The sequence below is a fragment of the Temnothorax longispinosus genome, chromosome 7 (genome assembly GCF_030848805.1).
Source record: "Temnothorax longispinosus isolate EJ_2023e chromosome 7, Tlon_JGU_v1, whole genome shotgun sequence".
Lineage (NCBI taxonomy): Eukaryota > Metazoa > Arthropoda > Insecta > Hymenoptera > Formicidae > Temnothorax > Temnothorax longispinosus.
The window spans coordinates 11,810,074-11,824,744 of record NC_092364.1 but is presented as its reverse complement, the minus strand read 5'-3'; the positions used below and the strand labels follow the sequence as shown (position 1 = coordinate 11,824,744).

Below are 14,671 nucleotides of genomic sequence, written 5' to 3'. Positions count from 1 at the left end.
TGTACGAGCGCATGCGCCAGCTCCACGCGGAAGCGAGGGGTAGAGGTGACGTGCTCGCCCCTAGCGTGTGCGGTGCGGTAAAGGCACGCGCCGAACGGGCCATGCTCGCGAGGTGGGCGGAGCAATTGGCCGCCCCAAGGCTGTCCAATCGGACAGTGGCGGTCGCTCCGCTCCTTCGCGAGTGGCTTGAGCGGTCGAGGGGGGGGGGGGTCTCCTTCCAGATAGCACAGGTGCTCACCGGGCATGGGTGCTTCGGTGACTACCTGTGCTGGATCCGGAGAGACCCCACCCCGCAGTGCCAGCACTGCGGGGATGAGCTGGACACGGCCCAGCATACGCTAGCCGTGTGTCCGGCGTGGGGAACTGAGCGCGCGGCGCTCGAGGCCCAAATAGGGCAGGACCTCTCTTTCCCGGCGATCGTGAGAGCGATGCTGGGAGGGGAGGCGAACTGGAGAGCCTTTGCTTCCTTCTGTGAGGTCGTCATCTCACGGAAGGAGCAGGCCGAGCGGGAGCGCAAGGGGGTGGTACCCGCGGCGGGGCGCCAGCCGCCGCCGCCACAACCTTTCCCACACCGCCTTTTAGAGGCGACGGGGTAGGTGGGGGGCCTCCGGGTGATAGGCGTGATGACAATCGCGCCCGCCCGGGACCCCCCCGAGCCAATAGAAAAGGCGGGAGACCTCTGGCCGGTGGGCGCGGCGCAAACCGCGCCCGCCCGGGGCCCCCGCGTAAACCGCGTACGGATCGCGCAGTGCATCTGCGCGACAACGTGGCACTGCTACAGCGCCGCGGAGAGAGCGGATGACGGGGAGGTGGGGCGGGCGCTTAGCCGGGTTAAAAAGCCGCGCGCAGCGGCTTCCGGCCCCAAAGACCGACGGAGTACACAGTTGGTTTCGCCCGCCCCACCACACCACCCCCCGTGATAGCATCCGGATATGAGGGAGGGCCGTCGCCCGTGGTGCGTGCGCATGGCGCGCACCAGCGCCGCGCACGTAGCACCACGGGCATCGGCCGGGGAGAGGGAGGGGATGTGGAATGAGGATAATGCTCCACCTCCCTGATGCCTCCCAGGAGTTGGGCGACGGAGTCGGAGGTGGTGTCCCCGACCCGTCGCGGAGTAGGAAGGATTCCCAAAAATGTTGAGACTGTGGGGGGAGAGGTACTTCCCAATTGGGATACCTCCTCTCCATCCCTAGGGATTAACGGTGCGGGGGGTGCCCGGAAGCATGCTGCTCAGCGATTCCCGGGCACCCTTCAGCTAAGTGCCAGAGGTAAACACCCGCAGGAGTTTTAGTGGGTAGGCCCGCATACGGGAGAGTCCCACATAACCGCGGCCCTAATCCGGGGCTGAGGTATGCGTAAAGCATTTCCCCTGCGAAAAAAAAAGGCTGGCCCTCCTTCGCAATCGGAAGAAAGGCGTCGTGGCTGGGTGCGCGAAGCCACCCGCATTCAGGCTCTGTACAGGGCGAACCGACGCAAAGCGGTCCGAGAGGTGCTGCAGGGGCCCGCTGACTTCTGCCAAGTGCCGAAGGAGCGGGTCCAGCAGTATTTCGAAAGACTATACTGCGGAGGGGAGGATCTGGGCGACCCTGGTGTAGAAGTGGAGCAACCTGACCCCTCGAGTCAGGGCGAGGATGCTGCTGTCTTATGGATCCCTTTACGTGGCAGGAGGTGGATCGTCGGGTCCGGTGTATGACGAACTCTGCGCCGAGTCCCGACGGTATCACTTACCGTAACCTGCGTGCAGCGGATCCTGGCATGCGGCTCCTCACCGCAAGTTACAATGCGTGTCTCAGGCTCGAGGCAGTCCCCGCGTCCTGGAAAACCTCCAAGACCGTATTGGTCTATAAAAAAGGCGACCGGAATGATTTAAATAATTGGCGCCCTCTCGCGCTAAGAGACACGACTCCCAAGCTTTTTGCGGCGCTCATCGCCGATCGTATGACCGATTGGGTGATCAAGTCTCGGAAACTAAGTCCGGCGCAGAAGGGATTCTTGCGGGACGAGGGGTGCTATGAGCACAACTTCGTCTTTCAGGAGATCCTGACGCACTGCCGGAAGACTCGGCGGCAGGTGGTTGTTGGGTGGTTGGATCCTTCCAATGCGTTTGGGTCGATCCCCCATTCGACGATCCGCGCTTTCGTTCGCGCCGGGGTGCCGGGGGGCATTATTAATGTATGGAATTCCATGTATGATGGTTGCTCCAGGCGGGTGCAAACGGTCGACGGGCTCACTGCGCCTATCCCTGTTCGCTCGAGGGTGCGGCAAGGTTGTCCGTGGAGCCCGATTGGTTTCGACCTCGGTATTGACGAAGTACTGCGTGCAGTCACTGCGGTCGATGCGGGGTTGGAACTATTGGGCTCACGCTTTAACATCCTAGCATACGCGGACGACATTGCACTCGTTGCCGACTCGCCCGAGGGAATGCGGCGGCTTCTTGCCGCCGTAGAGGACGCAGCGCTGTCGGCGGGGTTGCAGTTCACCCTGCTAAGTGTGCTACCCTGCACGTCGGTGCGGGGGCGGGCAGCAGGGTTCTGCCCACAGCGTTCGAAATCCAGGGACAGCCTGTTCATCATCTGGCGGAGGGCGAGTCTTATCGCCACCTTGGTGTCCCGACTGGATTTTCGGTCAACGCTACGCCATTTCAGACCATTGATGGTCTGCTCGGGGGTTTTCGGGCGGTAGACCGATCCCTGCTTACCCCGTGGCAGAGAGTCGAAGTCGTTGCAACACACTTGTTGCCGCGGTTAGACTTTCTGCTTCGGGGGGCCGCAGTGGAGAAGCGTCCATTGATAGCTGCGGACAAAATGGTCCGGAGGGCCGCTAAGGCCTGGCTCAATCTCCCGCAGCGTGCACAAGCGCGGAACCAGTTTACCTCCCTCCCACCCGGGGGGAATGTGGACTGCTTCCGCTCGCCGACCTCGCGGACGTCCTGTCCGTCGCGCACGCTTTCCGTATGCTTACGGTTAGCGATGGGACAGTCAGAGGGCTCGCGTGGGCGTCGCTGCGTAAGGTTGCAGCTAGGCGTATCGGTCATCCTCCCAGTAACGAGGAGCTCGCATCTTTCCTCTCGGGTTCGCTCGAAGGTCGGATGCGAGAGGGCGGGGAGCGCTCACTGTGGTCGAGGGCTCGGAATGCCGCGCGGAGACAGTCCGAGAGATTGTCGCTCCGGTGGGAATAGTGTGCAGCTACCGAGGAGATGATGGTGATATGCAGGGGTGCCAAAGGCGCGATGGTGAAAATGCCACCAGGAGCTCGCTCCCAGGTGGTACATCGTTTGCGCTCAGCTGTGATAGAATATTATACAGACCTGCTGTTAAGCAAGTCCGATCAGGGGAAAGTGTTCGAGGTGTCGTTGCGAGCGAGGGCGAGCAATCACTTTGCCCGTAATGGCAGCTTCACCCGCTTCGCCGACTGGCGCTTTATCCATTGCGCCAAGTTGGATGTCCTCCCTCTTAACGGTGCACGTCGTTGGGGGGAGCCGGACAAAAGGTGTCGGCGTTGCGGGGGGGCAGCCGAGACCCTTCCCCATGTTTTAAATCATTGCAGCGTCCATTCTGCCGCCATACAGATGAGGCACGACGCCGTCTTGCACTGCCTCTGGAAGGCTTGTCGGCTGCCGGGAGATGTACGGGTAAACCAGCGGGTCGAGGGCGTCGAGGGGGAACTTGAGGGGCTACGACCTGATCTTGTGATCAGGCACGAGCCCTCCAAGAGTGTCGTCATATGCGGCGTTACGGTGTCCTTTGAAAACCGTTGGCAGGGGTTCAAGGACGCAAGGGAGAGAAAACTTGCCAAGTATTCTCCCCTTGCTGAGGCGCTCCAGCGCAAGGGGTACCGTGTGGTCGTGACGGCCTTTGTCGTCGGCGCCTTCGGCTCCTGGGATCCGGCCAATGAGGAGGTGCTGAGAACGCTGCGCGTTGGCGGCGCGTATGCGACCATGATGCGCCGCCTCATTGTCTCGGATACCATTCGCTGGTCTAGGGACATCTACGAGGAGCATGTGTCTGGCGTGCGCCAGTACGCTGCTCTTCCTCGTCCCTCCGCTGATGGGGTGCTTGCCACGCCGCCCCGCGCAATTCACCGGCGTTGGCCCACCAACGAGTAGGAGCGGCTCTAAGTTTTTCTCTTCTTTTTCTAGTCCTTCGTGATATTTATGTGTCTTCGAGTGTGAATGCCGCGTAATTTATTTTTATTGTATATATTCGATGTCCTGTCCGCAATATGCGTCTTATTTTTTCTTTGTTATTTATATTCTTATTATTTATCCGTGTGGACCTACATGTTCCGAGTGTGAATACCGCGAAAACTTTATTGTATCTTATGCGAGTGTGAATGTGCCGCGTAACAAGACCAATTTTATCTTAAAGATATGCCGCACGCAGGCCCCTGGGTCAATTTTAACCTTTGACATACATCCATCTGTGATAGGCCCAGGGGCCATTTGCCGTGATATTTTTATATTTGTATACCGATCGCGATTGGGCAGTCCCCCAATCCGCCTTGCGATGACCCACTGGCGGGGGGGGGGCCTCTTGTCCCCGCCCATATTATTAAATAAATTCGGCGTGCGGCCGTATACCGTATCTTCTGTATTTTTATTACTGTACCCCCGGGGCTTCAACCCCCGGGGAATTTGTCTGTTTAAATAAACGGCTTTACTCTGCTTATGTTGCAATATCAGCAGATATTTTGCGCACTACGTTCGACAACGGACAGTATTCAATTACGCGATCATGCAAGATGAGACAATAGGCAGTAGTATTTGCCGGTACATTCTCTTTACAGTCAAATTCTATTCGCACATCCACGGTGGCGCTCTTGACAGATTCGTTTTGTCGCAAGCAATCAATGACAACAAAAGGTTCTTTTGTCAGGAATGTAACCACGGTGCAAAGCGTATCGAAGTAGTCGCATCCGTAATAAGCTTTACGAAAACGCGCATACATATCGAAAAAGACGACGTATCGATTTTTGCCAAAATCCAGATTCACGTCATCGTACGGATAAAATTCAGAATTTAGATAAAATTTCACGTTGGTCAAGTTACAGTCATCGAATACGCTAACATCTTGCGACATGATATTCTTGCGCCAGGTCTGCAGCGCAAAGATGACGTACCGCGGCTTCTCCAGCAGAGTTGCCGTTTTGACGGCCCACGAATGCTTGGTCGTGCTCTGCAATATGGGGTACTCATACAGATCCCACGAACGGAAACTAACAATAAGATATTGCCCGCTTTCCAAGGCCCGTAGCATGGATAGCTTATTGATCTTGTTTAATGTGACGTGAGGCATTCGCCACTGTACTTTAAACAATTCAATTTCCGGCTCCGTCGCCGGATTTCCTACAATGCAATTGTTATCGCTACGCGCTCGTATTAAAATTAATTCGTGACGAGCGTTAACAACCACGCGTTTGTAATCCTCGCAAAAGCCCAACAATGTGTTGAGCGGTACGCAAAAGTTGAAATATCCCTCCGGGGATAAAATATCCCATCCAGCATTTTGCATAATTTTTGCTTTGTCATTTGTAAACGATACATAGTTCTTGATGGTACTGGTTATGCCAACGTTTCTGTTGCGATCAATCTCCATGCCATTGAGCTCATATCGAATTTCATCAAACATGAACGCCACGCAATTATTCGCAAGCGTTGCCACAGACTCATTTTTTCTCTTTATCGTCAATCTTCCTTCAACGTAGAGAAAGCTCTCGCACGGCAATGTGTATAAATCCTGCTGTTGTATGGGTTTTACGTCTTGCGATTAACGTTTCGTCGGTAGGGTTCAGTAGTCGGTAGACAGAATGGATTGCTCGTATAGGATAACGTACTTTTATTACAATATCAGAAGATACAGAGCTCGTAACCGCCAGACAGTACATCCGCGAACCGGCGACTTAAAAACTAACTGAGAACAAGCTCTCGCGCTATACTCGTTTTTGATTGGCCGATCGCGCGCATGTGCTCATACATAAAAATGGGTATTTTTATTTCATCGTTATGTCCAAACGTTGGCCACGTTGTATTGGCGTACAGATTGTACGTGTGTGTTTCAATCTTGACGACGTTGTCGTCAAAGATCGGTTCACCTCCAATGTTTAAGATATTAGCCATTTCGTACGACGAAACCCAATGATTTCAAAAATTCAACGTTCGACGCAGTGAATTTCTTCTTTGGAGATCGGATTGTCTCTCTAATTTTGTTTCTCGTCTGTTGCATCTGCTCAGCTTCGTTCAGTACGAGCATCTCACGTTATCGCTGTCGTCTTCGTACATGCAGTATAACGGTGATCTCTTCTCTGCGAAAATCAATCAATCGACCGTCCTGATTCACGACGCAAAGCGTCAAGTCCGAAATGCTCCGTATGATGATCGGAAGGTAAATGATCTGTGCCGGCGATTCCGATATCTTATATCCTGGAGGCACGCTCGGTGAAAACTCGTGTATCGTGTGCACATACTTGTCGTTGCTGTATGCACCTGCTGTCACGTTACACTCTATGCGAATGATGTTTACGTTGATGGTATTTAGCGGAACATCCAATTCGTGCCATTGTCGCGACTCCAGCAGGCGATTCGCTGAAAATCCCAGCAGCGATCCAATGTTGTTCGGTTTTGTGAAATTTATCCGATAAGCGCACTTGATCTCGCTCTTCATCGTATTGTTATTAGCACGAATAATAATCAATGGGTGCGGTTCATCTTCGTTTGTCGAGACATTATTGGATTGGTCCCATAAAAGAGCACGTTTCAGATACATGTCTATATCACGCAGTTCGTACGATCCTTCGGGAATGGTAATCTCCTTGTCGTCGTCGTCATAGTAGAATTTATTATTCGACGAATTTACATTCGGTATCGTGTGATAAGTTTCAAAATCTGTCAGACCGAGCTTCGTAATCGCCGTCGCTCAAATCCACGGCGGGAAAGTAGCTTACCGCGAGGATGTTGCTCTTGCCGGTGAGCGTAAATGTCAGTGACATGTTTGAATGAATACTGAAATTAAACAGCGTAACGCCGGTCTTTAAATTGATTGTCAACCGACTGTAGAAAACGCAGACACAATTGTCCGCAATTGCTCTGATTGTATCGCTGATAAGGCGTGCGATTGTACTCTATTACATTGTTCTTTAGATACTGCGCCAATTCTCTCGGTAGTCGAAGATTGCCAAAACTGTCGAAATATATGACACGATCTCCCCTCTTCGCGTACGCCACCCAGTGAGTACCCGGTCCCTCAGTATTATCCAAATTCACGATACCGCTCTTGTTTCGACGTATACCGCCGATCGGTAGCGAGTCGCGCATGAAAATACCTCTAAAATATGGAATGCGCATACGTTCTGCCAATTGTTACAGTTGTACATTGGTAGTTACACCCTTGGGGATTTTTAGCGTCTCTTCGACGTTTTTTTTCTCAAAACTCCCCGTCCGCGTTTATACGGAGCGAGATAAAGTCTGTGACCTTCCGTGGCGCGATTGTGACGTTGCATCTCTTCCAGCTGACATCGCGCGGCTTTGTTATCATTCACGGCCTTTGCGACTCCCGCCGCTCCGCCGACCAACAAGCCGAGAACTCCTAATAACGGCAGGATCGGTAGGATATCGCCGCGTTTCGCTACCGGAAATATTCGCTTGGTCTTTTTCTTTTTCTTCGTTTCCAAACCCATACCGAGTTTCGTTTTAGCCTTCATGGCCGCCCAGTAGTGCGATTCTGTAACTCGTTATGCTGTCGTTATGTGTTTATAACGACAGTTGCGCAGGTATACTATATAAGAAAAAAGCTGCGCAACTGTCGTTATGAGCACATAACGACGCATAACGAGTTACAGAATCGCACTACAGACGGCTGTAGCCGCAGCTCTCTTTCCGAGAGTCGAATCGTTTGCGGTGACACTGTTTGCACAAGCTCGCGCACGAGCCTGAACTCGAGAATTTGATGAAAAAGAAACAAATAAAAAGAATCCGTTTGGTGAGAGAGAAAGATTGCGTTTCGTGATTTATGTAATTCAGAAAAGTTTAGATTGGGCAGAACTATACAAAGAATACCAACATTTGTTGCATAGGAGAAGGGCCCTAAAACCTTCCCAGTATTCGTGAACAAAATTATACATTGGTAATATAAAATACAATATGAGTAATATAAATGCATAAAAGAACAAATAAATGGTTATTATAGAACAGTCCTTTTTTTTAAATTATGACAAAATATATTTTGAATTCACTGATGCATCTCTTTGTTATGTAATCAGGTTCGTTATAAAAGGAATGGTAATAATATGTAAGCTCATAATTTCTCTTGACGTAGTCAAAGTAAAACAAATTACGTAATATCAAAGAAAGGATTATTTAATTATTCACGTAAATCATTTAAAACATGAAATTCAATGCAAACATAATTTAAACAGTCATTGAAATAATGTATCAATCTTTTAGTTTTAATAATGAATATTCTTAATCGGCCTTTTACGATTTATGATATAGACGTTTGTTCTTGAACGAACGGCTCATTTCCAGCAAAATCATGTATTCAGTAAAAAAAAATAAACTATAAGAATTTCTTGATTTCTCATACTCATAGGCCTTCGGTTTTTGATTGACACATTAATTTACCAAAGCATAAACGTAATATTCGATAATTAAGGATTCGCAAAATACTTAGTAGAATAATATAAAGTAATTGAGTAAGAACTTTTATAGCAACGCACGAAAACGGTTACTCGATAGTTTTATTACAACGCCTGAAACGATTTATATTTCGCGAAGAACGCATTCTCATTTAGTACGTAATACAAGTGAATGTAACGAATGTTCGCAAATTAACGTAATAAACGATAAAAGATATTGTATAATCAATTATAATGAATCAATAGCACAAAAAAAAGAAGTAAAGTTTTCCTTGTAAATAAAATGGTTGCTACTAAAGAAATAATTAATTTACTGGACTCTTAGACTGAGCTCAGTGTTATACAATTGACTCGAAATAAATTGTGCACAATCCAATGAGTTAACTTGCTCTCTGAGTTTAGCAAGTGGCAAATTTGTAACCGTCAGGGGTTTAATTATCCCTTGCGGATCCCTTGAGTAACGTTAGGTGAAATTCTAACGCTCGTGCTCAAACGGTTACCTCGGAATTGATGAGTTTAACCTTGAGTATATCTGAGTTCCTCGATAAGTTTAACCTTGAGTATATGTGAGTTTCTCGATGACTTCTAGTATCAAGCACGGAAAGGCTTTCTCGAACGTTCCAGAAAATGGCTTCCTTCCTCTAGCTTTTCACGTGCCGGTATGGCCTACCGGGACGTATCTCCCTGGCTTCCTTTCTGCGACGATAATAGTTGTCCGCAAGATGATTCGTATATGATCAACAATTATATTCTTTACTGCACACGGAGAGGCAGATCTCGGCTACCTCGCAACTTAACTGCGAAAGGATGATGCAATTACGTATTCGACTCGAACTTATGTATCACGCACGATGTCTGGGAGACGAATGCTCGCTCGCCCGGGCTGCGCGCCCCTCCCAACATGCTCAAGCATGCGCGGTAAACTCGCGCCTCGCCGCCTGGGACGCAACGTAGTCGGCGCCGCTTGCGCGCCTTTTTCACTGGCCTACGTTGAATGCGCGGCCCGACCTATCGTATTACAACTGCCACTAATGGCCGCAAAAAACCAAAACAACCTCTCTCTCTCTCTCTTTCTCTTTCAACTTCAAACAGACACGTTTTCGCGCTTTCGCGGCGAGTATATTGTCTGCCACGTGTCGTTCTGCGAGATCGTTGCTACGCGAGTAGGCTATGTCGTGCTCGCGACACGCTGCGTCCAATAGATTAATACCCCGATCACCCCTTGCCAATCGTGTTTCTAAACGAGTTCCCGGACCGCAAAATTGATAGCCGGGGATATGTAATTCGATCGGAAGCGCGTTTATCGCGCGATTCAACAGACCTCGACCTATCTTCGGCGGCATTCGCCGCAGTTTTTTATCAACGGCGGCGGACCGTCGATGTGCGTTTGCTGACACGGCAAATTATAATGTATTAAACAGCGCCGATATTGCTGAACCTCCAAATCTGCCTTGATATGTTCGGGAAGCTTATCCCACAAGTAATCTATGTAATTATAAAACTGTCGTAGTAGAATGACCTTTGGTATTTACTTTAACTGCTCGGCGGTTAAATCGTAAATATCGCTGTTATCCGACACGAGCAAAAACATTTTAACGACTAAGCATCTCAGCTCTACGCGCCTCTATAAATAGGCCAGCTTTCTCGATATTGTTTTTCATTCGTTGTGGAGGGGAGGTAAAATGCGGTTCGTACGACAATCGCGGACGATCAAAGTGACAAACTTTGACGATAGGATGCAGTTAACGAAAGAAGTACGCAAACATGGAGGCATGCTACCGATTTCTATACGCGGTATCATCTGCGGTCCGTCGAATCGCGGCAAGACAAACGTCTTGATAAGCTTGCTGGAAATTCCGCACGGTGTACGTTTCGAGAACGTGTATGTGTACTCGAAATCGTTGCAACAATCGAAATATCGATATTTAGAGAATATACTAACACCGATAGAAGAGATTGGCTACTTTACGTTCTCGAATAACAGTGACGTTATTCCGCCGAGCGAGGCGCTCCCGAATTCTATTTTTATTTTTGATGACGTGACGTGCGACATGCAGGATACGATAAGAGAATACTTTGCAATGGGCCGGCACGCGGACGTTGACTCTTTTTATCTTTGTCAGACGTATGCGAAGATACCATCTTATACGCGACAACGCGAATTTATTGATTATGTTTAAACAGTTTGGACGTAACGTCGTCCGATTAAATAATCGCTAAGATTTTTGTTGTTGCTTTTTTGTTGTTATTTATTTTAACATTTTTATTTGAACATATTTAATTATATTATTTTTGAGCATTACAACATTTTTGCAAAATATTTCTTGCTTCACAAAATTATTTTCCGCGTCGTCCTCGTCTTTGTCTTCGTCCTCCACGCTGTTTGGTCTGCGTTGCTGCTTCCCTTTTCTCTGCTAGAATGGATCCAGATGATTCCGTCTGCGTTGACGAATCCTGTTTTTCTCGATGTTCCTTCTGCGTCGAGGAATCTGGATTCTCCTGCTGTAATGTCTGCGTCCCTTCAGTAGTCCTCATGATGATGGGTGATAACGGAGGCGTAGAGATCAGGGGTGAAAGAACCCACGGATTCTTCGGCGTAGACCCTCCTGAATCTGGCGTCGACGTCCCGATTTCAAATGGCCGTTTCCTCTTCGGCGTTGTTGATTCCACCGGGATTGGGCGACTTGCGCCGAGGATTGGCGAATGGCCGGTGGGGCGACCGGCGCCGGAAGTCGGCGTTAAGCCGGGGGACGAGCGACTAGCGCAGGAAGTCGAAGAGCAACTAGCGCTAGGAGTCGGTGGAGCGACGGAGACTGGGCGACTGGCGCCGGGAGCAGGGCGCCTTGCGCCGGCAGACGACGGCTTGGAGCCGTGAGCCAGGCGTCCTGCGCCGGAAACTGAGCGACTAGCGCCTGGAGGAAGAGGCCTAGCGCCTTCCACTGGGCGATTAGCGCCTGGGGCTGCGACGCGCGCAACCTCCTTCCTCTTGACAGCGAAAATCTGATCAAGAGGAAGAAGGAATCAAAAGACGAGGCGTTTTGACCTGTATATGTATCGCCAGGACAATTCGCCGAATCGCCGAATTTCCTCAAAACCGCACGCCTTTATATTTCCTCACGACAGAATTTAAAATACGATTTACGACATCCATCTATGGGCGACTTTTTGCAAAACCCGGTTGCTAGGAGACACGAAGTCCTGTCAAACAAATCGGAGTAATTGCAATTTGACAGATTGCATCGATCTTTTTAACCTGTCGCGTCGTACAATGTCTCCAGTACTTTCAGCGACTTCCTGGTGGCTGACGCCGGCTGCCACAACAGGATGGTACCAATCTAAAACACATATACAACGATCACGTAAACACAGATATGTCTTACGATGATTTCAGTAAATTGTGTCATACGTGTTGGCAACAAAAGTATGGATTCGTGGTGATAGACAAGGACAGCGCGATTTCGAATGGTCAGATGGAGAGCGCGAGAGGATAGCAAATCAAATTGCGAAAACGAGCAATTCGATTCGCAAAAAGTATCACGCCTTGAAAACTGGTAAAATGGAGCAAAATATCGCGTTGGAAAGACACTTTAAACCTATCATCGAGCCTCTAAGGCAGATTGCCGAAAACACCGTTAGCAAAGAATCTGATGTGTCAAAGATTGAGAATGAAACGGCGTGGAAAGACGAAGAGCCGAAGCTCAAACGACAACGACCAAACGCCTTGTTTAACGACTCTATAATGGTTTCAACTCCGGTTACGTTGAAACGATCGATAAATGTGCCATCTAATTTGAGCGAAATAACCAAAATTTTACAACCGCGTAAAGCGAAACGATCGAAAGGTCCATTGAATGAACCACTGATAACCTTTGCACCTTCCGTACAACCCGCAATGCTCAAATCACTCGCAAACGAAGATGTTTTCGAAACCACGAATGACCCACTCGTGAAGTCCGTTCGACAGAAGTTGCAAACACCTGAGGGTCAAGAACGTTACGAGATGAATTGGGTCCATTGAGCCAAAAGTACGTCGGGGCAGTTCTGAGCGACGATGAAAAAAGCGGTATAAACACCAAGTACGGCGTTTATTTTAGCAACGATGGAATGATGCTCGGTAATAAACGTTTTGACGTAAACCACGCAGACAAGATAATTATCGACGGCATACGATACAATGGCACACGCGGTCTTTACGAGTTGATCTTTAAGAAATATCCCAATGTCGATATCTACACGGAGGACGATATGCAAGCGTACAAGAACATTCTGTTGATGACGAATGCTCATAAACGCAATTATGATGCTCACTCAAATAAAGGGCAACAGGGGATACAAGTACATACATATAATCGCACCGTTGATTTCGGGTAAAAAAGCTGGAAAAGGTATACCGTGTGCCATGACATTAAACGGCAACAACATCGACCATATAATTGCATCGTCGATTTCGTGTAAAAAAGCTGGAAAAGGTATACCGCGTGCCATAACATTAAACGACAACAAGATCGACTATGTTTATTGGGACGATCCCAACGAGCTCGTAGATCGTCTCCGATTGCTCGAAGCTTCGCGCCTAGCGGGTCACACCGGTCACGATAACGAGATCCTGTCGATTATCGAGGAACTTCGCGAGGCTGGACTTATTATAAATTAAATGGCGCGACAGTGATCCGTTCAATCAACATCGAAATGCCGATCAACAAGTTTTGGTATATCGCTCGGAAAGGGCGGTGCGGAACCGTACTATTAATGGAGCGGATTAATCAGAAATTACGTGCGCGACAACGCTCTTTGCATGGTCGCCACCGACTTTGACGCGAAATCGCGCAAGATTCGACGGATAGCGCCGCCTGTAGATGATGGTGTTGCCGCCAATAAACGTTACGTGCAGCAGAGCGTGCAAATTTTGAAAAATCGGCAGGATAAAATCGAGAGAAAAATGACCGCATTCCAGAATAACGTGCAAATTACCCTAAACGAACTTCAAAAGATGATTCAAAATGTAATTGCAAATGATCGCAAATAGATAAGAACGCGCATCTGATCTCTGCGTCAGTTGCGCGCCATCGTCATGGCTAGTAAAAAGCAATCAGCTGAGAAACGGTGGCTGGTGGAAAAATTACACGCTCCTGCGAGAAGAAATTTTTCGCGAAGACGCGTCATAGTGCGCGGATACGATGACCTGTGGCAGGCGGATGTGGTCGAGATGCGTCCATACACGCGATTCAACAGAGGCTACCACTACATACTCACTGTTATCGACGTGTTGAGCAAGCATGCATAGGCCGTACCGCTCAAGGCCAAGAGCGGACCCGAGGTTACTACGGCGATTGCAAAAATAATTCGAGACGGCGGAAGATCTCCGAACAATCTGCAGACTGACAAGGGAAAAGAATTTTACAACGCCAACGTGCAGAAACTCTTGAAGAAACATAATATCAATCACTATTCGACCTATTCCGTAATGAAGGCATCGGTCGTCGAACGATTCAATCGCACGCTCAAGAACGACATGTGAAAAATGTTTACGCTCAATGGAAATTATAAATGGATCGACTCGCTGCCGGGTCTCGTATCGGATTAAAACGCGCGAAAGCATCGAACTATCGGCATGCGACCCATCGATGTTACCCCCGCGATCGGCGACAAGCTCCTAACAACGGTGTACAGCCACGTAAAGATCGCTGTTCCCGCGCCATTCAAATTGGGCGACTCGGTACGCGTGAGTAAATTCAAGACAATCTTCGACAAAGGATACACGCCAAATTGGACCACGGAGGTGTTTAGAATCGTCAAAGTGCAGAAAACTAATCCTGTGACGTATCTGTTGGAAGATTTCTGCGGAAAACCCATCGCCGGCGGCTTCTACGAATACGAGTTACATCGCGTTGCTAATCCCGACGTGTATCTCGTTGAAAAAGTTTTGCGCAAAAGGGGAGATGAGGTTTATGTAAAGTGGTTAGGATTTGATAATTCACATAATTCATTTACAATGATATTTTATAATGTCCCCATGGCAGCGTTTTGGTATAACCGGGTATAA

At 49.1% G+C, this 14,671-nt stretch overlaps 1 protein-coding gene and 1 pseudogene across 1 annotated transcript; both read left to right on the top strand.

Moving 5' to 3' along the window:
- The first annotated feature begins 11,047 nt into the window (after positions 1 to 11,047).
- LOC139816958 (uncharacterized) lies at positions 11,048 to 13,282 on the top strand (annotated as a pseudogene).
- A 957-nt stretch (positions 13,283 to 14,239) lies between these two features.
- LOC139816957 (uncharacterized) lies at positions 14,240 to 14,671 on the top strand. The gene has a single exon (XM_071784787.1). The coding sequence runs from the start codon at positions 14,240 to 14,242 to the stop codon at positions 14,669 to 14,671; it is 432 nt and encodes a 143-aa protein (XP_071640888.1).